Below are 26,505 nucleotides of genomic sequence, written 5' to 3' on the forward strand. Positions count from 1 at the left end.
TACAGAAGCCTATTTCCGCTGCCAAACCCAAAAACAAAAATTTCCATGGAAACCGGATAGAAAGATAAAATAACGAAACAGTCCTTTATAAAACTCTCCCTGGTCTAGATTGCTTTCATTTTCAGGTATGAGGTATATGCGATGTCTATCAAACTTCAGATGATGATTTCTGTAACTAAAACAGAGGGTACTAAAGGCTGAAGAGGAAAAACTGATGCTGTGATTGTATTTAATCAGTAAAGAAGAAAATCACTGGATGCTTACTTGTATTCCAGGAGGACCTGGATATCCTGGATTACCCTTTGGTCCTGGCAGCGATGACATAATTATACTACCTGGTTCTCCCTGAAAGAAATTATCAATGGAAGTTATAAGTAACAGTTACAACACATGAAAACTGGCAAAAGCACAAAAAACGATCTGAGAATTAAATCTGTCACATAAATGTCCTGAGGATTAGGTGATCTCAGTAATTAACATGAATAAATTTACCTTTTAAAGACAAATGGGAAAGTGGCCAAAATACACTGAAGTACAATCGATTTATTAAGAGCCTGTGATACCTTCAGTTACTCATTCATTACAAAAACGTTTATTAAATATTAACATTTGCCAAGAATTGTGTTAGGCTCTGGATACTCAGTAGAGAAGGAGACAAACAAGACCTCTGTCCTCATGTTGCTAACAATATACTGGAGAAATGCAGACCATAACATGTAAACAAATAAGATGACAAAATGTTCTGTTATAGGCTATGAAGAAAAAACATGGTACATGATAAAGAAATAGTGGAGGACTAAAATGAATTGCTAATTATGTGACCTGATAGAGGTGCTAATTATTGTTACAATGGCAATCATGATATATAAAGGTATCACATTAACATGTTGTATACCTTAAATGTATACAGTGTTATGTGTCAAATATATTTCAATTAAAAAAAGAAACAGTGATGGAAATCAATTTGGGTAGTCAAAACAAGGGCAATCTGTGAAGGCAACATACAGGCAGAGATGTAAAGGATAACGAGTCAGCCAGGTGAAAATGGGTAAGAGTACTAGGTAGTTTAAGAAGCATGTGTAAAGGACCCCAAACGTGAAGAGTTTGCTACATTCAAATAACTTAATGCAGACCCGTGTGATGAGCGAGCCCAGGGAAAAGTGGTTTAAAGAGAAGTCTGGATATGTAGGCAGGGACCAGAATACGCAGGTCTTACAGGCCATGGAGAGGAATGTGGACTTTATCTCAGAGACAGTGGGAAGCCCTGTGAGATTAAACTATTGATTTATGTTTTTAAAAGATCATTCTTGACTACTATATATAGAATAAGTCAGGCTGGGAGGTGACGGGATAGTAGCGAAAAAAAAAAAAAAAAGACTAATTAAGAAGAAGCTATTGCAAGAGTCCAGATGAGACATTATGGTTAGTCTGGTGGCAGTGAGGATGGAGAAAAGTGGATGAATTTAAGATATATGTTATTTATTTATTTATTTATTCATTCATTCATTTATTTATTTATTTATTGAGAAAGAAAGAGAGAGGGAGGGAGAGAGCGCTCAAGCAAGGAAGAGACAGAGGGAGAGGGAGAGGGAGAGGGAGAGGGAGGGAGAGAATCTTAGGCAGGCCCCATGCCCAGTGTGGAGCCCAACGTGGGGCTCAATCTCACAACCATGAGATCCATGAGATCATGACCTGAGCTGAAATCAAAAGTTGGATGCTAAACCGACTGAGCCACTCAGGCACCCCAAGATATATTTTATAGGCCACATTAACAATATTTAGTGATAGAATGGAATGAGGAGGTGTGTGAAGTTGTATGAGACGTAAATATTAACTCTCAGGTTTTGGGGGGGTCTAGGTCTATATTGAATGTGTTAATTTGAATGTCTCGGGGATATCTGAGTAGAAGTCAGGGATGCAGTTTAATACATGCATCCAACTCCGAAGAAAAGTCTATTTTAGACTTACTATCCAGTAGCTGGGTAGTAAATAATACCATGAACATTAAGAATATTGCTAGGCATAGACGAACGTGTCAGAATTGTGTCCTGATACCTGCTGCATAGAATAAAATGAGCTTTTATAGAAGACTGTGTGATGACCAGAGAGACACAGAAGCAAAATCACAAAAAGGTAGTGTCACAGAAGTCAGGGGAAAAGAGCATTTCTAAAGGGAGCAAATGGTCAACTGTATCAAAAGGTAATGGGAATTGAAAGATCAGAAAAGAAATCTGAGTCTTATATACACGTTTACAAGTATAACAGCACACAGAAAATACTTAAAGCCATGGGAACAAAGGAGATTACTTAAGGGTAGCTTGTGTGTACCTGCACAACTTCTAGAAACATCCATTTTAAGACAGAAGTCAGAGACATTATCTGATTGAAGTTGTAGGCTTTTCATATATTTTATTCAAAATGTTTACTTTCCTAGCATGGAATGCTTACCTTCATACCTGGGATCCCAGGAGGTCCCTATTATTAAAAAGAAAAGGACTGTTTTATACATATGAGAGGGGATAGAGCAAAAGAACATACTACTTTCCAAATAGTCAGTTGAGTAGATTACTGTAGGGTCATTCTAAGTACAAAGTATCTTAGAGATGACATTTATATGAAATACAATGGAATCCTTACATTTACCCAGCACAGAGCTATACTACCAACTTTTTTTTCCTAAAAATCTTCTTATAGTTTACTAGTTTAAAATGTACTAACTTTGCTCCACATGAACACACTGAGCTCACTTTCTACCCTTCTGATTCTTCTGTCAATTCCTGTGTTCATTATAATCCTAAATTTTATAACTTACTGGAGGACCCTGTAAACCAGGAAAACCGGGACTGCCTGGAAATCCACGTTCTCCCTAGAAGGAGTTAAAAAGAAAGAGTAATGGAGGAACAAGAAACAAAACATAACTATACCAACAAACAATGTCTTACTAAAAAGATTTCGGTTAAAAGGCATTTTGAAACATGCCAGATTGCCAAAAATTCATTAGCCTTCCCTTTCCAATTACTTCAGTATCAACTGCCCATATCAATTCAACCTTCTAAGATACTTTTATCCCTACTCATCAATCCCAATCAGAAATAAAGAAAAAGATCTTCTACCCTAGTCATTTTCTTCTGACAAATCCATTTTGAGACAATCACACCACAGATTCCTGGTCATCATCACATTTAATAGTTAATGATTTATCTCAATTTCCTGCCCATGTATTATATAGATCTTTATTTTAACTGCCCCATTGCATTATTCTTTTATTGTAAACTATTTCAAATTATTTTTGTAAAGAGGAAAAGATGGTAAGAGAGAATGCCATTAATATCACCAAGAGGACAATAATAGCAATAGTTCTAGCAATTGCAGGTCATTATGTTTTCTAGGCATCCAATTTTTCTCACTCGCTATTGTAAAGTACTAATATACACATTTGGTTTAGAAAACAAAAGCTAAAATTGCTGTAGAAGAACCCCAATGCAACCTCCTTTCTAATACCTACATGCCATGGTAATCCTAGAGACATCTTTGTCAGAGGCTTAAAAGAGCAAAATTATTACAGCTCTGTGCCTTTGAGTTATTGTCCAGTACTCCTCTCTCCATCACTTTTTACATATGGAAAAAATCGGCCCAGAGAGAAAGGAAGTGGCCTGCCTATCAAGTTTAGAAGACAGAAAACCAAAGAACCCATATATTCTGATTCCATCTCTAGAGCTCATTCTATTAGTTACATAGTAAAGAATATTAAAAAAAAACCATTTAATCTTAAAGTATACATAATGAATCCATCTAGAACATTTTTTGCTCACATAATTGGGGGCCTCAAACACAAAGTAATCATGAGATCTGCTAAGGTGCTGCTTTACAAAAAAAAGAAAAAGATCCCTTTAATCACATAGCATACTATATACATTGTTGACACACTGGTCTTCAAATTTACAACTTTGGCTAGTGGTTTGTTGCTCAAGGCAGGCTGGCAAGCAAACAAACAAATAACCATAATAGACACAAGAATGCAGCCCATTTTAACAGCAATGTTCCATGCAAACTAGCTCCATGCAGGTAAGTTTGTCCCAGCTGAAATGAAGAACACAAGTAAGCCTCACAAATCCAAAATAAAAAATTTATTGTTGTTGTTATTATTATTATTATTGGCTATTATTATTGTTATTGTTGTTAATTGTTGGTGGTAGTGTTGGTAAGGGTCACATGATCTGAAGAAAAGTTGGAGGTAAAAATAACTTTATTGCCTTCAAGTATATACTACAATAATTATCACAAAATATAGCCTTCATGATACAAAATAGTTTGTTCAAGTTATTTTAAATATGTACCCTATATAAAATCTAACACATGCCATTAGCTACAAAATCTAGGATATTTCATGAACAGTTCCATAAAGTATCATGTGCAGAATGGAAAATGCTGAAAGGATATACAGAAAATAATAACATATTGCATTAATATATAGGAAAAGGAAAAAAGTGAGCGAATAAGATGTAAACTATCAAAAAAAGCAAATTTTCCTCATTGTTTTTCCTTGCTATCACTTTATGATAAACCCAAACAGCTGATGAAACACAAGAAAAATGGGTCATGAAAAAATGTTTTATCATATGTAAAGTTTTATTTTTCTTTTTAAATTGTTAAATTCATCATTTTTGCCGACAGGGAAGAATTTCTGTTTTCATACTAATAGTTTATAGTAAAAACTGATGTGCTGTATTATAGGTAGATTTTTAGGATTTTTCTTAGGGATGTTATTAGGCAAGGTCAAAAAAATGTTTTAAACATGAATTTTTGAGAACTTACATTGTACCTAGTTTTTAAAAAAGGCAAAGCTAATGAATGACATTCACAAGTATTACTCTTAACAACTGATATAATATTTGAAACATATATATCCTAATTCCTTTTTAACTCTCACCCTACTTTACACTAAAGTCAAAACAGGATTCAATAAAATAACTTTCAATCCAATGCAATATCACAGCTGAATACACGTGTTTAAAGAATTACTGATGTTGTAATATATTGAAAATGTTAACTCAGAACATATCCTATGTATGTATGTTCTAGACCTGTAGCTACTATATCACCAACATTCTTCACATTGATTTCTTCAAATTTTAAAATCTATTTTTATAAAGCATATTGCCTAAGATTAAGTTGAAGAAATCTCACCTTGGTTCCATTGCATCCTGGGATACCTTGAGGTCCTGGGGCTCCATCATGGCCTGGCATTCCCTTTGAAAAGAGATATAAACACATGTATAATATTTCTTTTAGATTACTTTTTAAGGAATCTTCAATTAAGAAGCCAAATTCTACTTACAGGAAGACCTGGTGTCCCTGGAAATCCAGGAAGTCCAGGAGGACCCTATAATTAGAAATAAATTCCTTGAACCAAACAACAATCAGTAAGAGTAAAATTATATTCTACCCAAAGGAATTATAAAAATTACATTTAGAATAGCAATGGACAAATGTGTCTCATTGATAATTAACATTCACTCTTGCTATAGAAAAAAAGGTCAACTCCTACACGTGTTTAAAAGTCTCTTTTATAGGAAACTATAGAAGTAACTCCTATTTGAGGGAGCATTGTCTTCATTGCACTTAGCAGGAGCAGACAAATTAGTGGAATAAATGTCTTTTCTAAAAGATAAAGCAGTTCTGCCAGGTTGGTGATGAATACTGAATTTAGCAGGGGATGGGTAAGTGGCAAATATATCTGCTCCTGAGAGTATCAATGTGATCACTCCAAAAATTCTTCAATCAAATTTACCTGACAGAATTGGCAAAAATACAAGTTTGACAATATTCTCTGTAGGTGAGGCTCTGGGAAAAGGTACTCTTATACACAGCTAATGGGATTCAAACACCACGGAGAGAAATTTGAAGTATCTAGCAAAATTACACATTTTTACCCTTTGAAGCAACCCATTTCTAAGAACCTATCCAAAGGTACACTAGAAATTAGGAAAAAAAATCAGAATTGAAAGGTTATTGACTGCAACACTGTTATAACTGAAGTTCGGAAATGACCATATAACCATAATTATAGCTAAACACTAGAAACGATAGGGACATAACCAAATAAATTATGGTACGTCCACATGTTAACCAATGCAGCTTTTAAAAAGAATGAGAAAAATCTATGTACACTGAAATGTGTAGTTATCTCCAGGACATAATATTAAATAAGAGAAACGAAGTATAAGTAGTGTATAGAATATGCTACATTTTTATGAGAAGGATGGTGGCACAAAACAATGAAAAGATATACCAAAAATAGTAAAAATGATTACCTGTGGGGGAAAGAGGAAAAAGGGGATGGCAAGAATGGGTGGGAAGCATCTCTGATTATACCACTGTTAAACAGCAATGTAAATATTTTAAATAATTAAAGGTAAAAATTTAGAAGAGGTAGAAATATTATTAAAAATTGAAAACAAACTGAAACCGGTGAACCTAATATAAACCAAGTTGTTGACATAAACCATACAAAGAAAAAATTACTTTAAGTGCCTCTAAAAACATATTTTGACTACACTTTCTTAGTGAAATTAGTCCATTCAAAGAGGAAAAAAGAACAGCAAAGAAATAATTAATGGCATTTAAAAATCCTATTATTACTATTAAAATTGAAATTGCTATTTTGTTCACTTGCAAATTGCTATTTTGAAGCTATCATAGGTATATTGTAGGATAAAGAAAATAACAAATTATATTAATGCTATTAGGAACCAAGCTTTTCATCACAGGGAGGGAAAGGTGGTGAAGTGAGGGAGAGTAAGTATACAAATCTCTTTTCATTTTAAATTTCAATTGGAAGTAATAATATAAGCTCATGATATTTTTTCTCTTTAAAAAATACATATTTCCTAATTTTGTCAACTGAAAAGACATCAAATCAACTGACCATCAGTAACCATGAAAACCCCTAACACCAGACAGTAGCATCTAAATCACATCTTTCACTAAAGAAGAACCTAGTATCAGATATATGGTCACTTTCAGATTTGGAGAGTAAATGTACAACATAAGCCTGAAGAATCTTGTGTCAGAGAGCAAGGAAATTATCAAAGGTCAATAGAGTTTGTCAACAGGACACAGGAAAGGGGCCAGCCAACTTAAAGGGGCTCCCACAGGCCAAAGATCGGAGATTTTGGCTTCAAAAATAATAATGAGTAAAATTGATTTAACCACATAAATTCCACATGTTTATAATGATAACAAATTCTGTAAACCTTCCTGACCATCACTCAAAATTGCTGGTGTACTAATTCATTACCCTATTAGAATAACTCATTGCCCCATTACAATTCCAGTTGATAAATTAGAATTCTAGCTGATAAATGGTTCATAGGAATTTTTAAAATCATCTTTTTGCACCTCTGAACAAAAAAATGGATCTAGGCAAAGATCATCAATGACTACTAAACCACTGGATCAAAGTTGATGGGGAAATTTTGGTGGCAAAATCAGGCTCATATACTGAACCACTGATCAAACTTAATAAAAAAAAAAGTGGGATAACAGATATTTGTGAGAGAAGATGTAATTCAATAGTAAGTACACAGCACTATATACAAAGTATTCTTTTTTGTTTTCTTTAATTTTTTGCAGTATAATTTATGTATAGTATAACACACAAATCTTAAATGCACAGCTGTTTCTATATCCCCAGAAAGTTCTCTAGTTGGTGCCTCTTGCAAGGCAACCTCCAGTCTGTAGGAAATATTGGGGACAGAGGAACAATTTAAATGACATCATGAAGAAACAGTCAGATCAAGAATGTAGAATGTAGGTGCCTGGGTGGCTCAGCTGGTTAAGCGTCCAACTTTGGCTCAGGTCACGATCTCACAGTTCATGGGTTCAAGTCCCACGTTGGGCCCTGCACTGATAGCTTGTGGTCTGAAGCCTGCTTCAGATTCTGTGTTGCCCTCTTTCTCTCTGCCCTTCCCCTGCTCCCACTCTGTGTCTCTCCCTCTCAAACAGGATAAATAATAAATAAACATTAAAAAAGAATGTAGAATGCAGTAGAATACAAATGACCCAGTTTCTCTAATAGCATAATAAAAGAGTTTTAAGAAACATAGAAACCAAATGCAATATGTGAAACTTGAACAAACCAATTGTAAAAAGATATCCATCTTTGAGACAACTGAGGAAATCTGAATAAGGACTGAGTTTTCAAGTATATTTGAAAATTATTGCTAATCTTTTGAGGTGTAATAATAGTATAGCGGTTATGTAGTTATCAGTTGGAGTAACATATTGAAATATGTATTCATTGGTGGAATGGCTGATATGAGGGATTTACCTAAAAATATTCCAAAAAAATAGTGTGTGTGTGTGGGATAGATGTCAAACTGTTGCTAGCTTTTGAAGCTGAGTGATGGGTACATAGAGGTTCATTGTATTATAATCTCTGTACATTTGGGTATGCTTAAAAATTTCCATAATAATAAAACTTTTAAAATTTTCATGTCAAGAGTTGCCTCTGAGCTGAGACATAAGGATGCAGGAACTATCAGGCTACCTATTCCTAAGCACTTCTGAAGTTCTAGTTGAGGGACATGGACTACTCAGGCACTCCTAGACACTTGCAAATGGGAATTGAGAGAATGGACAAGTTTTTTTTTGAGTCTCAGAAGGGCTTATGACATAGTTAATGGTAGCTGTAGTTATTATGAGATATATTATGATTCTTAGGAAGAGCTTCAATAGTCTATTGATATCCACTTATTACACAATAACACAGAAACACATCTGCTAATAAAACCAAGGGTTTTGAGTTTCTTCCCTGCTTTTCCAGGTCCTTACAAACACCAGGCATGAGTAGCACATAAGGTAAGCTACATATTGTTAAGAAGTATAAAGCAAATAGGATGTTTTAATGTTTACATAAAATTTGTACATCCACTAAATTTCTGGAGATCAAGGGATCAGAATGTTTTAACTGTCTTTGTCACATAAACAGACATACTATGTCATCACCCATGTACTTTATACTTGTATAAGTATACTCATCAATCTATGAACACAGAATTTTAGAGCTAAAAGGCACCTTTGACTCTCTAATTTAACAAATGAGAAACTGAGGCTCAGAAAAGTTAAGTATGATTTTCCAAAAGCCAGGACTATTTTTGAACTATAGTTTCCTCCCAGCTCTAAAACACACTGAAAGATATATTTCTACCTAGAAGCTTTTCAGAAAAATTACACTAAATGTGTACTTCCATTTTGAGACACATCCTGATTTTCAGAACATTAAAATGAAAAAGTATACATCTTAGAATTGAGAAAACATTGTATACTTCCAAAGTAGTTTTCTTTTAAGCTTATTGATTTATTTTCAGAGAGACAGAGAAAACAAGCAGGGGAAGGGCAGAGAGAGGGAGAGAGAATATTGAGGCTCCACACTCTTAGCACAGAGCTCAACACGGGGCTCAAACTCACAAACTGTGAGATCACGACCTGAGCCAAAACCAAGAGTTCAACACTTAATTGACCAAGCCACCCAGGTGCCCCCAAAGTAGTTATTTTTTTAACACAGTGGTTTAAATTAGTGCTTCCCAAACTGACGGTCTTCAAGATACACAAAGAAAGTTATAATATTTGTACATGGTACACTGGGAAGGATATACAACCTGCAGTGATTGGCCCTCTGAACCCAGAGGACTGAGATGATCACGAGGTTGGGAAGTTATGTTTAAGTCAGTTGTAAGATATACATATTTTTAATAAATTGACAAATTGCTAGGATTTAGCACTTTTGTATTTCTTGTCCACATAAAGTAATTTAAAATTTTGGTACATTAGTTTAAATAGACACCTGGATATATAGATAACTGCCAAAATAATAAAGAAAGGCTAATTGTAGGCATATGCCAATTCTTACCCTTAACTTTTTAAAAACTATTTATTTTTTCATTTTAATAGGAATCTTTTCCAGTTGTCTCATAACACTTCGTTTGCTTTTTCTCTGTCTTGACCAACAAAACATTTGATATACAGCAAATATCACTTACTCTGATCCCTTTTGGTCCTGGTGGCCCTGGAATTCCATCATCACCCTGAAAGATACAACAGATTTAGTTCTTGTTCCTCCAAAAATAGCCCTCAAATAACTAATTCTAGATTATGACAATAAGAGACTTAAATTTTTGTGAATCTTTGTGAAAGTGAGAAACTTACCCAAGGAAGAAGCATTTATTATTGAGACTGAAAGCACCTTATTTTTTATCATATAGAAAATAAGAAAGGTCTTGGGGTGTCTGGGTGGATCAGTTGGTTGTGCTTCTGACTTCGGCTGGGGTCATGATCTCACAGCTTGTGAGTTCAAGCCTTGCGTTGGGCTCTGTGCTGACAGCTTGGAGCCTGGAGCCTGCTTTGGATTCTGTGTCTTCCTCTCTTTCTGACCCTCCCCTATTTGCATTCTGTCTCTCTCTCAAAAATAAAAATAAAACATTAAAAAATCTATAAAAAAGTAAGAAAGGTCTTTATTTACTGAGAAGAAAACTGCTGATATGTAGTAGAAACTTTGTACCTGACCTGTAAAATTAATTATGAAAATCATACAAAACAAAAATGTAGTGGTAGTGATACTCCTCAAATCATTTATGCATAAGGAAAATACAAGCTGAAAATCTGGGCATTTTCTATATATTTTTTAAACATTATTTTTTAAATTTTATTATATCTTCTTTTAATGTTTTATATTTGGAAGAGAGAGAGTGCAAGCGGGGAAGGGGCAGAGAGAGAGAGGAGGACAGAGGATCCCAAGTGGGCTCTGTGCTGCTGGCGGAGAGCCTGATGCAGGGTTCCAACGCATGAACCCTGAGATCATGAACTGAGCCAAAGTCAGATGCTCAACCACTCAACCAACTGAGCCACCCAGGTGCCCCAGGCAGTTTCTTTATTATGTCAATCTGCTGCCATGCTGGTAATAAATGGCATAATCTGAGCCTAAGTATGTGCTGCTCTTGAGTTTGCTGTTCTAAACCTTTGCTTTGTTTTATAAGGCACTTTCTACAGGAAGAGCTTAGGAAAGAACAAGAACAAACCAGACACTCCTTTCTACCTTCTTCTGTTGACTGTAAACAAAAGAGGCTGACCACATGTGTGTTAATTTACCCATTTCTAGTTACAATTGCATTGTTGAGAATTTGAGGTTTTGTCTCACTAAGTTTTTATTAACTAGTTTTTTTAAATAGAATAAAGAAAACCCAATTCTGCTCCAAAAGATAGGAATTTCAGTGGAACATATAAGCTAGTAGGCCACCACCTGAAGCGTTTAGACAGATTTTATTAAACTAAGACATCTTGCTTTACACAAGTGGTTTCTAAATCACACAACTCACAACCTTAGAGGCTCCACTGGGGGTTCCTTGATGCCTATGTCACTACCCTCTTTCAATCAGCGCAGCTTTGTTTTTATGTTTTATGTGGGGCTTCCAGGAAAAGCTTCATTTGGGAAAAGGGTTACCTGGTATATTAGTTTCTTATGCTGTTTTTATAAATTACTACAAACTTAGTGGCTTAAACCAACACAACCTTACTGTTCTGGAAGTCAGAAGTATGACAGTGGTCTCAGTGGCAGAACACTGTTGCTTTCTGGAGGTTCTAGGAGGATAAATCCATTTCCTTTCTTCCAGCTTCTAGAACAGCCAGCCTTCCTCAGCTCTTCAATCTTCAAAGCCAGCTATGGTTGAATGAATCTTTCTAACACTGCAACACTCCTACACTGATTCTTCTGCCTCCCTCTTCCCCATTTAAATGACTCTTGTGATTATACTGGGCCCACCTAGATAATCCAGAATAATCTCTGTGGTTGAAGACCAGCTAATAAGCAAATTTAATTCCATCTGCAATCTTAATTTTGCTTGTCTATATAAACTAACATATTCACAAATCCTGAGGATTAGGTCATGGACATCAATTAGGGGATGGGCAGTATTCTGTCTACTATCCTTAACTTCTTAAAAAGTTTAATAATCTATTTCCACAACAGACTCATCTCTAAGGAGATTAAAGTAAATCCAAGTGTATTTTATTTTATTTATTTATTTTTTTAAATGTTAAATTTATTGTGAAATTGGTTTCCATACAACACCCAGTGATCATCCCAACAGGTGCCCTCCTCAACCCAATTCTATTTTAAAACAAGGTGAAGACTGCTTAATGCATCTTTTTGGGTCTTTCCACAAAAGGCAGGTATAAGACAAAGATTCATTAATGTTGTACTGGTTGTACTAACCAACATGGTTAAATAAGAGACAGATAATAGAGGTACCAAAATTGGAAAGGATGAGGCAAAACTACCACTAAAAGCAAATAAATGATTGTATGAGTGGAAACCCAAGAAAATTACATGAAAGCTACTATAATCAATAAGGTAACTCAGGAAGATAACTGTACACAAAATTAATATGAGAAAATAAATAGCTTTCTTATATACCAACTACCAGTTAGAAAACATAATGGAATAAAATATACAGTTTACAGTAGCAAAAGTAGGATAAAATATTTTGGGATAAACTTAAGAGATGTGCAAGATTCATAAGAAGAAAAGGTTAAAACGTTTCTGAAGTTCAAAATGGGAAATAAGAACAAATGGAAAGGCATTCCATGTTCTTGCATAATAGGAGTCAACATAAAAAATGATCAATTCCCAATAAATTTAGTTAAAATTTGACACAATAAACAGAAATAACATGAGTTTTGAAAAGGCAACTGGATAAGGTGACTCTAACGTTCATATGGAAAAATAAATAATCAAGAACATTGAGGAAAATTCTGGGGAAAAAAAGAGCAGTAAGGGGACACTAGCCCTGTCAGATACAAAAATACAGCATAATACATCAATAATTAAAATAGTTTGGTTCTGACATTTGAATAAACATATCATTGGAAGAGTATGGAAGGTCTAAAACAAGTGCGTATATTCACATGAATTTGGTTTATAATGAAAGTGGCACTGCAAATCAATGGGGAAATTTATACTGGGACATACTTGTGAGGACATTTGTAAAAAAATAAACATGGAACTTACATCACAAACCGCACACCAGGATGAATTAGAAATAGATATTTACATGAAATGAAACAATATACTTGGATAAAACATGGGAAAATTATTTTATAATCTTACAGTGGGGAAGGCATTTCCTACTCAAAATTCAAAAGCCATAAAGGACCCCTGAAAAACACAGATATACAAAAATATATATACACACACGCACATACTCAGCAAAGACATGACCACCTAGGGGAAATAACTGCAACTCACAACACAGACCAAGGGTAATCTCCCTAATGTATAAATAGCTCATTAACATATAAAATTACCAATAATACAGTAGAAAAATGGGCAAATGATATGAAGACAATTCACAGAAAACACAAATGATTCTTATACCTATGAAAAGATCCTTAATCTCACTCTTAATAAGAGAAATGCAATCTAAAAGCATTGAGAGACCATTTTCATCTATCAGATTGACAAAAAGTCAAGTCTCATAATAGGGTTGGTGAAACTAGGGAAATTGATCTTCCTGTATATTGCCAAACCAAGGATAAGTCATATAACTTCTTGGGGGGCAATTTGGCAATATCCATAAAAACACATAAAAACATGTACCCTCCTTATGGTAATCTTACAGAGATAATCCCCTATTGGGGAAAGGAAGTCTATTAAAATTATACATCTTAGCAGCACTGTTTGTAGTGGCAAAAAACTGAAAATTATTTAACTAATCATCAATAGGGGACTGGCTTAATAAATTATGGTTTATACATGCAGTGGAATACAATCAAGTTATAAAAGATAATGAGGAAGTTCTGTGTGTACTGACATGAGATGTCTACAATATATATTAAGTGAAAAACAAAGGCCAAACATGTTGAATATGTTACCACTTTATAAACAAACGTAGGTAAAAGTGCGTCTGTGTGTATATAAGCATGTATGTGCATGTATATATTTGTATCTGTGCGCATATCCATAAAAATTATTGAGCATATTCACAAGAAAGTACTAGAAATTAGTATCTGTTAGGGATATGTAGAATTCAGTGCTAATGGATACAGGTGGAAAGGAAATCTTTTTCACAATATACTTTCCTATGTTTATTATTTTGTGTAAATGAATATATTATCAAAAATTAATTTAATTTTATTTTTAAGAATAAAGAAATCCTTTGTAAATTTTTATATATACAATCTATACATGTATTTGTTTTATATATCTTTACTTTCATATATAAGAATATATATTGGGAAGCCTTGGTGGCTCATTTGGTTAAGTGTCTGACTTTGGCTCAGGTCATGATCTCACAGTTTGTGGGTTCAACACCCACGTCAGGCTCTGTGCTGACAGCTCAGAGCCTGAAGCCTGCTTCAGATTCTGTGTCTCCCTCTTTCTCTGCCCCTCTTCCACTTGGGCTGTCTCTCTTTCTCTCAAAAATTAATAAACGTTAAAAAATTTAAAAAAGAATATACATATTAAAAAACAATCCTACCAAATTTTTGACTGAGCATATATGTCAACATATATGCATGTACTAGAACACCCAATCACATAAAAATTATGAAGTATAAATTCAGCTACATTGGGAAGCACGAAATCAGACTGGAAATAGAGGTACAAGGCTCTTCAAATTTAGAATCCCAAAAGTTTAGAAAGCAGTCCAACCTTTTCATTGTACAGATACTGAAATGGAACCACAGCAAAAGACTGGACTAATTTCTAAATCTAAAATGCATACAATCACACCATTAAAAGCTGTCATACTATTGTACAATAGTTCTAGTTAATGCTATATTATTTCAAAGGGATTCTAAGGTAGTTAACTTTTTTTAATCTGCTGCAAATCTTTATTAAAAGTGCCACCTTTCAGCAAGTATGGTGCACAAGAAATTCAGCCCATAATTCACCTGGGTAAACTCAGGTGCAAGAAATGTATCTTTATTTTATTATGGTTCAAAGTAATTTCTATTTCGAAGCTAACATGACTGAACACTTCACTAACATGACTGAAATTTAATCTCAGTTGCTTGAAATCCCCATCTCATTTTTATAAGGCTGTGTCTAAATTATGGAGAGCTTAAGGAGTTCCGAGATGTTGAGGGGTGAGTTAGTCCAGTCCAAGCTAGAATTCATTGAGATGTCCCACGCCAGTAGGACGCATGGATTACTGCTGAGTTAGTGCTCAGTTCCATCCACTTGACTCTTTCAGATCCAGCTGCTACTTCTGTGCCACTTCTGGGTGCACAAGAAATAATCTGCTGTTTTTGCACTTCATTAGACATAAGAAATTCTGTTAAGTGCCCCATCTACTTAACTTCTAGGCAGTCATTTAGAGTCTTGCTTTTTCCTTAGTGTAAAGTTCTACTCAGAAAATTTAGTGCAGGTCCCTTCTGCTCTTGAATCTAACAAGACTACCTTGATATACTGTCACTTCCTCAGAGATCATGCCCAAGCACACCCCCACAATCTATGCTCTGATACAGTTAAGTGTTTATGAGTATTTATGTATTTAAATTAATTTCCTCCTTTATTGGAAAGACTACTTGATGAGTATCCATTTGATATCCTTAATACTCTAATGACATAATGTACCACTATTACATGAAATAAAATTAGGGGGAAAAAAAGGTTTTTAAACTACTTTTCATTTCCAGGCAAAAAACAGAACTGGCCCCTTTCATGGTCAGTTCACCAGTCTACCTAATATAGATGGTAAAGGGCAATCAACCAAAAGAACTATTTTTAGAAAACCCAGAAACTTCTCCCAATCTTAGCATTCACTATTATCTCTTTGATTCCCTATCATAACATGCACATGGGGTGATATCCTTGCTTATGGTATAGGAGAGATTGCCTACGCAGCAGTCAACGGGGAAAAGTCTTCCCAACTGATAGGAAAACAGTACCTTTGGATCCATGAGCCTGCACATAGGAAAGAAAGGGTGTATGAACCTATCCTCTCATCTTTCTCTCCCACAGAACAGCCTATGTGACATCTACCTCACCAAAGTCACTGATATACCTATCCCAGGTAGTTGCCACGACTCTGAATTTGACAAACTGCTGAATATGTCACCCACTGTCCAACCCTATAGGTAAACACCCTACTGCTGTGCCACTGAATACAACAAATAGACATGTCTCTAAACATGAAACATTTTAGTACCTCAGATACCCCAACCGTATCACAGTGGACCTGATGTGTTGCCACAGTTGGACTCTGACACTACAGAAACAAAATGCCTCCTCACGTGTCAAATTTCTTCTGTCTGAGATGGGATTAACTGAAGCATCTGGGAAAAGGGAAATGAGATCTGCCACTAGGGCTATTTTGACCTCTATAGTGGTGGTTTCCTCCTCCCCTATACCTGTGCCCACCTGACACAAATTTTCCAATTCCACTTAAGTACCCTACCCACCAGAAGGAACTTTGGGCTGGCTGATCCCCACGGCAATCAATGGCTTTTATACTACCAGCACTGTGTGTGTCTCCCTTGGGGTATTATTATTTGGTAAAAGCCTGGCCTTCAACATTCCTACCAATGTAACACGTACCTACAGGGCATTGATAACAGACTACCAAATATTCAAGACAGTCTCTCCTATTGAGCATATCAAACTAAACAGAGTAAGAGGGGAATTCCAAAACCAGGTGTTCTGGTTACTGAGGAGAACTGTCACGTGGTGGTATTGATTCTATTCATGCGTATGCTCCAGGCAACTTTTCCCACTCAGGGTCATTCAATTACAGCAAGTTATGTACAACCTCTCTTTGACCATTATTTAACTCATCAATGACACTACTTCAGTTTTGGAAGCAGAACAGACTAGCCTCAACACAGCCCTCAACTTCCTCTTGGCCATCCAAGGCAAGATCCTTACTGGTACAGTTCCATGGGGAAAAATAGGACAGTGGGAAAGTTGGTGCTTTTTCTAGTTAAACATTTTGTTTATTACACTGTCACAGTAAAAGGTTTGACTATTCCTTTCATTTTGGCTTGTTGCCTTAATCAGCTACTCTGACACCTGGCAGTTTAGCTCTCTCCAGCTCAGCTGAGCTCCTGACAAAATTCAGTTTTTGTTAAGGATATCAATAACTACATACAATTAGCAACATCTTCCAAAACCATTTGAATATGACAGTAATATTCAGTTTTTTAAACCAACAACAGAATATAGACTCTCAGCTATCCTATTATTTTATTTAGATATATTTTTAGTTGACTTGATACCTAGTCCCACATTTAAGATGACTTAATGCCTCTAGTATTACTGGATGGCAACCTGGTACATACCTTTTGTCCCCGAGGCCCTGGAGGCCCTTCTGGACCTGGAAATCCAGGCAAACCTGGATGGCCTTCCAAACCTGGAAACCCTCTCTCCCCCTGCAATTGAACAAGAATGAAATGTGAGTGAATTTTCAAGCGAACGCATGGTTGAGATTCAAAAAGATCAAAAAATTATCTAGAGAAAACTAACTTAATTTAATGATACTAAATTCACAGTACCCACAAACAGGAGAAAACCTGTAAGATGTGAGTGGAAAACCACAAACCATTCTGAATTTGTCATATATGGTAATGCAATCAATTGCTTTCCTGTAAAGGTAAAAAGCATATCAGAGATGAAACGAGGTTTAAACATACTGACATCAAGAGTTTACCACAGAAGATGGCAGTAAATCCAGGAAACCAGGTCTGTAGGGGTTACATAAAATAAATATGGTGCAGGGATAAAGAAGTGCAAAACGAAACCATCTGAGAAGTTTTCAGATTTGTTGCAAAGTGGAAGAGTTGCAGAATTACCCAGAAGGGAAATTCATTACTGACTGGAGATAAATTAGTCAGAAAAGGGCTCTAGAACACCAAAAAGTTTATATTTTTCTTATTGTAAGATTAATACAAAAAGGAATGCATGGTTATTGTAGAAGCACAAAAAAACATAAAAGAAAAAAAAAACCAGGAGGAAGAGTTAAGATGGCAGAGTAGTAAGGGGACCCTGGGCTTGTCTCGTCCCTGGAACATACCTAGAGCAACATCAAACCATTTTGAACACCTAGGAAATCGATCTGGGGATTAGCAGAACAATCCATAATTTGAGGGAGAGAATGCAGCAGGTACATGGTGCGGAGAGGTGAATTGGGGGAGAGAAGAGGCCGGTGCCACAGAGGAGGGAGCCGTTTTCACGGAAAGGAGAAAGAGAGAGGGGGAGATTGAGCAGGGCATCAGGTTTGCACAAGAAAGCACTGCCCCTGAAAGCAGCTAGAGAGAAAGAGTGAAGACACACACAGGAGACCGCATAAGAAAACAGTTCCCTAAAACCATTGACAGGGGAAAAGGGAGAGGGTTTCAATACTGCCAGTTTTTTGTAAACAGTGGAGCAAAAAGTCTGAAGTTTCAGAGCCCAGCCCCTAGTGGTGCTCTAGCGAGGAAGGAGGGCAGAGCACCGGCAGCGGACAGCTTGGTCTGAGGATCCCCTGGGTGACACAGAGAGAAGCGGTTCACCTGCTTGGACTGCATTTGATAGAGGTGATACGGCCTCTCCTCTGGCAAAAGACCCAGCGGGCATGTCATCAAGCTGCCATGCCATGTTCACCTCTATAGGAACAAAGACGCCAGCTGAGGGCAGCAAACCCTGGAGCCGGTTGTGTGTTGCAATTTATCATAAATTCTGAGCTGCTGCCACTGTGTGGTAGCACGACCATTTCTGGGACAAGCTGGCCACAGTGTGCACTGGCCACAGTGTGCAGAGACCGTGGGTTGGAACAGCGGGGATCTGTGAGGTGTGGGATTTTGAAACACAGCCACACCTGAGATAAAACTCTGGAGAGGGGCACCGCCTGGTAGGCAGACAGCTTGGACACAGATAAGAGGGAGGTGGGGAGCTGATGGAAGCCAGGGACACAGGAGCTGTCAGGGGTGACTGATAGTGTGCCTACAAGGGCACGAAATTCCCATTCCGGAGACTTGAGAGAGGGGTGAAACAATTTTCACCATTAGCCCACCAACACTGATCGACCTCAGTGAGCTAAACAGCGCCACCAAGTGGAGAACAGAGACAACATACCAAAGCCCTGACCACCTGCACACTACAGGCACATCTCCACTAGGGCAAGTGGGCCTGAGAATCAGAACAGCAGGTCCCTCCCCCCCATAAGACCAGCACAAATCCTTTCCAAGGACTTACTCTACTGACCATAGACTGCTGCAAAGTTTCGACTCTAGGGGAAACTGGATCTACCTTCATGTGGGTTTTTTTGTTTGCTTGTTCATTTGTTTTGTTGTTGCTTCTGTTTTTTTTTGTTGTTGTTGTTGTTTTTCTTTTCTTTTGTTTTTGGATACAGAACAAGCAACATTTTTTATTTTATTTGATCTTTAATTTATTTTATTTTTTTTACTTTTAAAATTTTAAATCTTTTTTCTCTCTTCTCTTTTTTCTACCAAGCTTCTCTTAAACAGATCAAAGCAGAGCAAAACATGCTTAGCATCTAACTTTCTTTATCTGATTTTTTTTATTTTTAAATTTTTATTTCATTTCATTATTATTTTTATTGTGTTTTTCTTCCTTAAAAGTGACAAGATAGAGGAATTCACCTCAAAAGAAAGAACAGGAAGAAATGACAGCCAGGGATTTAGTCAATGCAGATATAAGTAAGATGTCTGAACCAGAATTTAAAACAACAATTATAAGGATACTAGCTGGGCTTGAAAAAAGCATAGAAGACACAAGAGAATCCCTTTCTGCAAAGATAAAAGAACTGAAATCTAGTCAGGCCAAAATTAAAAATGCTATAACCAAAATGCAAACCCATATGGAGGCCATAAAAACGAGGATGGATGAGGCAGAGGAGCGAATTAGCGATATAGAAGACAAAATTATGAAATATAATAAAGCTGAAAAGAGGGAAACAAATGTCAGGGGTCATGAAGGCAGACTTGGAATTCAGTGATTTTATTAAGACATAAAAACATTAATATCATAGGAGTCCCAGAAGATGAAGAGGGAGAAGGAGAGGCAGAGGTTTATGTGAGCAAATTACAGCTGAAAACTTCCCTAATCTGGGGGAGGACACAGACATCAAAATCCAAGAAGCACAGAGAACTCCCATTAAATTCAACAAAAGCTGGACATTACCCAGACATATCATAGTCAAATTCACAAAATACACAGACAAGGGAAGAATCCTGAAAGCAGAAAGTGGAAAGAAAGTCCTTAAACTTATAAGGGAAGACAGATCAGGTTCACAGCAGATCTGTCCAAAGAAACTTGGCAAGTGAGAAAGGAGACAAGATATATTCAATATGTTGAATGGAAAAAATATGCAGCCAAGAATACTCTCCAACAAGGTTGTCATTCAAAATAGAAGGAGAGATCAAGAGTTTCCCAAACAAAAACTAAAGGAGTTTGTGACCACTAAACCAACCCTACATGAAATATTAAGGGGGGGGGGGGTAAAAAAAAGATGAAAAGCAACAAAGGCTAGAAAGAACCAGAAAGCATCACCAGAAACCCAAATCTACAGGTAATATAATGGCACTAAATTCATACCTTTAAATAATCACTCTGAATGTAAATGGACTAAATGCTCCAATCAAAAGACATAGGGTATCAGAATGGAGGAAAAAAAAAAAAAAACAAGATCCATCTATATGCTGCCTACAAAAGACCTATTTTAGACCTAAACACACCTGCATGTCGAAAGTGAGATAGAGAACCATCTATCATGCTAATGGCTGCCAAAATAAACCCAGAGTAGCCATACTTATATCAGACAAACTAGATTTTAAAACAAAGACTGTAACAAGAGATGAAGAAGGGAATTGTACCATAATTAAGGGGTCTATCCATCAAGAAGATCTAACAATTGTAAATATTACGCCTCCAACTTGAAAGCAGCCAAACATATAAATCAATCAATAACGAAAGGAAACTCACTGATAATAATACAATAATAATAAGGGACTTTAACATCCCTCTTACAACAATGGAAAGATCACCTAAGCAGAAAATAAACCATGAAATAATGGCTTTGAATGACACACTGGACCAGATGGACTTAGCAGATATATTCAGAGCATTTCATCCTAAAACGGAAGAATACACATTCTTTTTGAGTGCACATGGAACATTCTCCAGAATAGATCACATACTGGGTCACAAATCAGCCCCCAACAAGTACAGAAAGATCAAGATCACACCATGCATATTTTCAGATCACGACGCTATGAAACTTGAAGTCAACCATAAGACCAAATTTGGAAATGGGTGCCTGGGAGGCTGTTGCTTAAGCGTCCAACTCTTGATTTTGGCTTAGGTCATGATTTCATGGTTTATGAGTGAAAGCCCCACATCGGGCTTTGTGTTGACAGCATGGAGCTTGCTTGAGATTCTCTCTCTTTCCCTCTCTCTCTGCCCCTTCTTTCTCCACTCTCTCTCTCTCTCTCTTGCTCTCAAAATAAATAAATAAACTTTAAAAATAAAAGAAAAAGAAAAAAATTGGAAAGCTTTCAAATACATGGAGGTTAAGGAATATCCTACTAAAGAATGAATGGGTTAACCAGGAAATTAAAGAAGAAATAAAAAAATACATGGAAGCAAATGGAAATGAAAACATGACAGTCCAAAACCTTTGGGATGCAGCAAAGGCACTCCTAAGAGGGAAGTATATTGAAATTCAGACCTAGCTCAGGAAACAAAAAAGGTCCCAAATACACAACCTTACCTTACACCTAAAGGAGCTACAAAAGGAACAGCAAATAAAGCCTGAAGCCAGCAGAAGAATGGAAATAATAAAGATTAAAGCAGAAATAAATGATATAAAAACAAATAAACAAAAAACAAAGAGTAGAACAGATCAACAAAACTAAGACCTGGTTCTTTGAAAGAATTAACGAAATTGATAAACCCCTAGCCAGACTTAACAAAAAGGAAAGAAAGGACCCAAATACATAAAATCACATATGAAAGAAGAGAGATCACAACCAACACCACAGAAATACAATTACAACAGAATACCGTGAAAAATTATATGCCAGCAAACTGGGAAATCTGGAAGAAATGGACAAATTCTACAAAATTGCATACTACCCAAACTCAAACAGAAAGAAATAGAAATTTTGAACAGACCCACAAAAAACAAAAAAATTGAATCAGTAATTGAAAATCACCCAACAAACAAGAGTCCTGGGCTAGATGGCTTCCCAGTGGAATTCTATCAGACATTTAAAGAAGAGTTAACACCTATTCTTCTCAAACTGTTCCAAAAAATAGAAATGGAAGGAAAACTCCCAAACTCATTCTATGAAGCAGGCATTACCTTGATTCCAAAACCAAAGACCCGAGTAAAAATAATATCCAGGCCAATATCCCTGATGAACACGGATGCAAAACTTCTCAACAAGATTCAACAGTATTTAACAGTACATTAAAATAATTATTCTCCATGATCAAGTGGGATTTATTCCTGGGCTGTGGGGCTGGTTCAATATTTGCAAATCAATCAAAGTGATACACCACATTAATAAAAGAAAGGATAAGAACCATATGATCCTATCAATAAATGCAGAAAAAGCATTTGACAAAATACAGCATTTATCCATTCTTGATAAAAATTTTCAACAAAGTAGGGATAGCTGGAACATACCTCAACATCAAAAAGTCCACATACAATACACCCACAGCTAACATCATCCTCAATGGGGAAAAACTGAGAGCCTTTCCCCTATGGTCAGTAACAAGACAAGGATGTCCACTGGCATCAGTACTATTTAACATAGTACTGGAAGCTTTTGCCTCAGCAATTAGACAACAAAAAGAAATAAAAGACATCCAAATCAATAAGGAAAAAATCAAACTTTCACTATTTGGAGATGATATGAGATTCTATGTAGAAACCCCAAATGACTCCAACAAAAAAATTGCTAGAACTAAGTTGCAGGATATAAAATCAACGTGCAGAAATCTATTGCATTCCTATACACCAATAATGAAGCAGCAGAAAAAAAAATCAAGGAATCAGTCCCATTTATAATTGCACCAAGAACAATAAGATTCATAGGAATAAACCTAATTAAAGAGGTAAAAGGTCTGTACTCTGAAAACTATAGAAGACTTATGAAAGATATTGAAGAGGACACAAAAAAATGGAAAAGCATTACATGCTCATGGATTGGAAGAACAAATATTACTAAAATGTTTCTAATATTCAAAGCAATCTACACATTTAATGCAATCCCTACCAAAATACCACCAGCATTTTTCACAGAACTATAACAAACAATCCTAAAATTTGTATGGAATCACAAAAGACCCCAAATGTCCAAAGCAATCCTGAAAAAGAAAAACAAAACTGGAGGCATTACGATTCCAGATTTCTTTTTTTTTTTTTTAATTTTTTTTAACGTTTATTTATTTTTGAGACAGAGAGAGACAGAGCATGAATGGGGGAGGGTCAGAGAGAGAGGGAAACACAGAATCTGAGGCAGGCTCCAGGCTCTGAGCTGTCAGCACAGAGCCCAACGCGGGGCTCGAACTCACGGACCGCGAGATCATGACCTGAGCCAAAGTCAGATGCTTAACCGACTGAGCCACCCAGGGGCCCCACGATTCCAGATTTCAAGCTATATTACAAAGCTGTAGTCATCAAGACAGTATGGTACTGGCACAAAAACAGACACATAGATCAATGGAACAAAACAGAAAACTCAGAAGTGGACCCACAACTATATGGTCAACTAATCTTCTACAAAGCAGGAAAGAATATCCAGTGGAAAAAGGACTGTCTTTTCAACAAATGGTGTTGGGAAAACTGGACAGCTACATGCAAAAGAATGAAACTAGACCACTTTCTTTCTCCATACACAAAACAAATTCAAATGGATGAAAGACCTAAAAGTCAGGCAGGAAACTATAAAAATCCTAGAGGAGAACACAGGCAGCAACCTCTTTGACCTACGCTGGACCAACTTTTTACTAGACATGTCACCAAAGGCAAGGGAAACAAAAGCAAACATGAACTATTGGGACTTCATCAAGATAAAAAGCTTCTGCACAGTGAAAGAAACGATCAACAAAACTGAAAGGCAGCCTATGAAGTGGGAGAAGATATTTGCAAGTGACATATCTGATAAAGGGTTAGTATCCAAAATCTATAAAGAACTTAACAAATTCAATACCCAAAAAACAAATAACCCAGTCAAGAAACGGGCACAAGACATGAATAGACACTTTTTCAAAGAAGACATCCAAATGGCTAACAAACACATGAGAAGATGCTCAACATCACTCATTGTCAGGGAAATGTAAGTCAAAACCACGATAAGATACCACCTCACACCTGTCAGAATGGCTAAAATCAACAACACAAGATACAACAGGTGTTGGCGAGGATGCAGAGAAAGGGGAATCCTCTTGTAGTGTTGGTGGGAAATCAAACTATTGCAGCCACTCTGGAGACCAATAGTGGTCTGGAGACCACTCTTGGAGGTTCCTCAAGAAACTAAAAATAGAACTACCCTATGATGCAGCAATTGCACTATTAGATATTTACCCAAAGAATACAAACACAGATTCGAAGGGGTACATGCACCCCAATGTTTATAGCAGAATTATCAACAATAGCCAAACTATGGAGAGAGCCCAAATGTCCATTGACTGATGAATGGATAAAGAAGAGGTAGTACATATATACGATGGAATATTGCTCAGCCATCAAAAAGAATGAAATCTTGCCATTTGCAACGACCTGGATGGAGCTAGAATGTATTATGCTAAGAGAAATAAGTCAATCAGAGGAAGATAAATGCCATATGATTTCACTCATATGTGGAATTTAAGAAACAAAACAGATAAACATATAGGAAGTGGGCGGGGTGGGGGAGAGAAGAAAGGGAAACAAACCACAAGAGCCTCTTAATGATAGAGAACAAACTGATGGTTGATGAAGGGAGGTGGGTAGGAGATAGATGGGTGGTAGGTACTAAGGAGGGCACTTGTGATGAGCACAAGTATGTAAGTGATGAATCACTGAATTCTCATAAAATCAATATTGTACTATATGTTAACTAGGATTTAAATTTAAAAAGGGGAAATACATACATACGTACGTACATACGTATAATGAGGAATCACTAAAAAAAAAAAAAGAGGGCATTCTAAAATTAACTGGCTTATATTCTTCAAAAATGACAAAGAATACCTGAGGGACTGTTCTAGATTAAAGGAGACTAATGAGATGTGGCAGATAAATGTATGACCCTAGACTATGAGGGGTAAAATACACACACACACACACACACACACACACACACACACACACACGTGCATACACATACTTTGAACAATCAAAGGGAAAACTGACAAAATTCAGATATGGACTGTGGATTAGATAGTAGCATTATATCAATGTTAATTTCCTGATTTCAATAATTGCACTAGGTTATTTCAAAATTTAAATATTAAGTGTCTTTGACAGAGCAAAAGTGGTAAAGGATGTAGAAGAGTTCCTTGTATTACTTTTGCAATTATTTTGTAACCTTAAATTATATCATAATAAAATGCTACCCAAAAATTAAAAGAAAAAAAGAAAAACCCATCAGTAATTCCTCTACTCAGAGTTACTATTTGAACTGTGACTCAAGTCCAATTCTGAGCACAGCACTTAATCAACACCAACACAGGAGGGCTGCCAACCCACCAGTGAGGATTCACTACATCTTATCAGCATCTATACACTAAGGTTGCCCAATATGCATATCTGCACAGATAGATAACTGGGGGTTGCAGAGTCACCATCTATACTAATATACCATCATATCAACACATTAAGGGTTAGTTGACTTGCATATAGCCAATTATAGAAAGAGTATGAATCCCGACAACCCTAGGCGATCCAATAACAGAAAGCAAATCCACCACTATCAAGTTTAAGAACTGTGAGGGCTCATAGCTCCATGACATGTGCTCCCAACAGCAGGGTCACAAGGAGTTCCTCTACTTTTCTAAGGCTTGAAGGCTGAATCTCTGGCCAGAGGCTCTGGACCTCATTCTGGGAACCCTTTCACACCAGATCCTATCCACAGTGACAGCCTAGGTAGCACCTAGAAAGAGAAAGCATCCATATCTATAAAGCAACTGACTAGTGGGCCATTGCAGGCACATACCCCTAGAGGTTAAGGTACAGTAGAATTTTACTACACACCCCCAGTGTGCGTGTATATGTGTATGTGAGAGAGACAGAGAGACAGAGAGAGAGAATGTGTATGTGGTAAGTACTAAGTTTAGTCTAGGTAGCTTAGACAATTTTGTATTAAATAATTGTTATGTTGAATCATTTTATAATAAAAATAAGTACTTTGAAAAAAAAAGCTACTTCTGGCCAGTTTCCACTCATTACTTCAAAGCCAATAAAGCAAATGTCAGTCAAATAATGGTAGGTCTAAGAGCCCAATGTGGGGTTCAATCTC

The 26,505-nt window shown here is 36.4% G+C and overlaps 1 protein-coding gene across 2 annotated transcripts in view; it reads right to left on the bottom strand.

The window, feature by feature from the left end:
• COL4A5 (collagen type IV alpha 5 chain) overlaps window positions 1-26,505 on the bottom strand; it is a 243,484-nt gene that overhangs the window by 106,769 nt on the left and 110,210 nt on the right. For both annotated transcript variants that reach the window (XM_081793058.1, XM_081793057.1), the window contains exons 3-9: window positions 17,338-17,427; window positions 10,044-10,088; window positions 5,339-5,383; window positions 5,188-5,250; window positions 2,813-2,866; window positions 2,449-2,475; window positions 265-345 (exon numbers count right to left, since the gene is read on the bottom strand). In XM_081793058.1, the coding sequence (XP_081649184.1) occupies window positions 265-345; window positions 2,449-2,475; window positions 2,813-2,866; window positions 5,188-5,250; window positions 5,339-5,383; window positions 10,044-10,088; window positions 17,338-17,427 (405 nt within the window). The remainder of the gene's footprint in view (window positions 1-264; window positions 346-2,448; window positions 2,476-2,812; window positions 2,867-5,187; window positions 5,251-5,338; window positions 5,384-10,043; window positions 10,089-17,337; window positions 17,428-26,505) is intronic.

The sequence above is a fragment of the Panthera onca genome, chromosome X, assembly GCF_046562875.1.
Source record: "Panthera onca isolate mPanOnc1 chromosome X, mPanOnc1 haplotype 2, whole genome shotgun sequence".
Lineage (NCBI taxonomy): Eukaryota > Metazoa > Chordata > Mammalia > Carnivora > Felidae > Panthera > Panthera onca.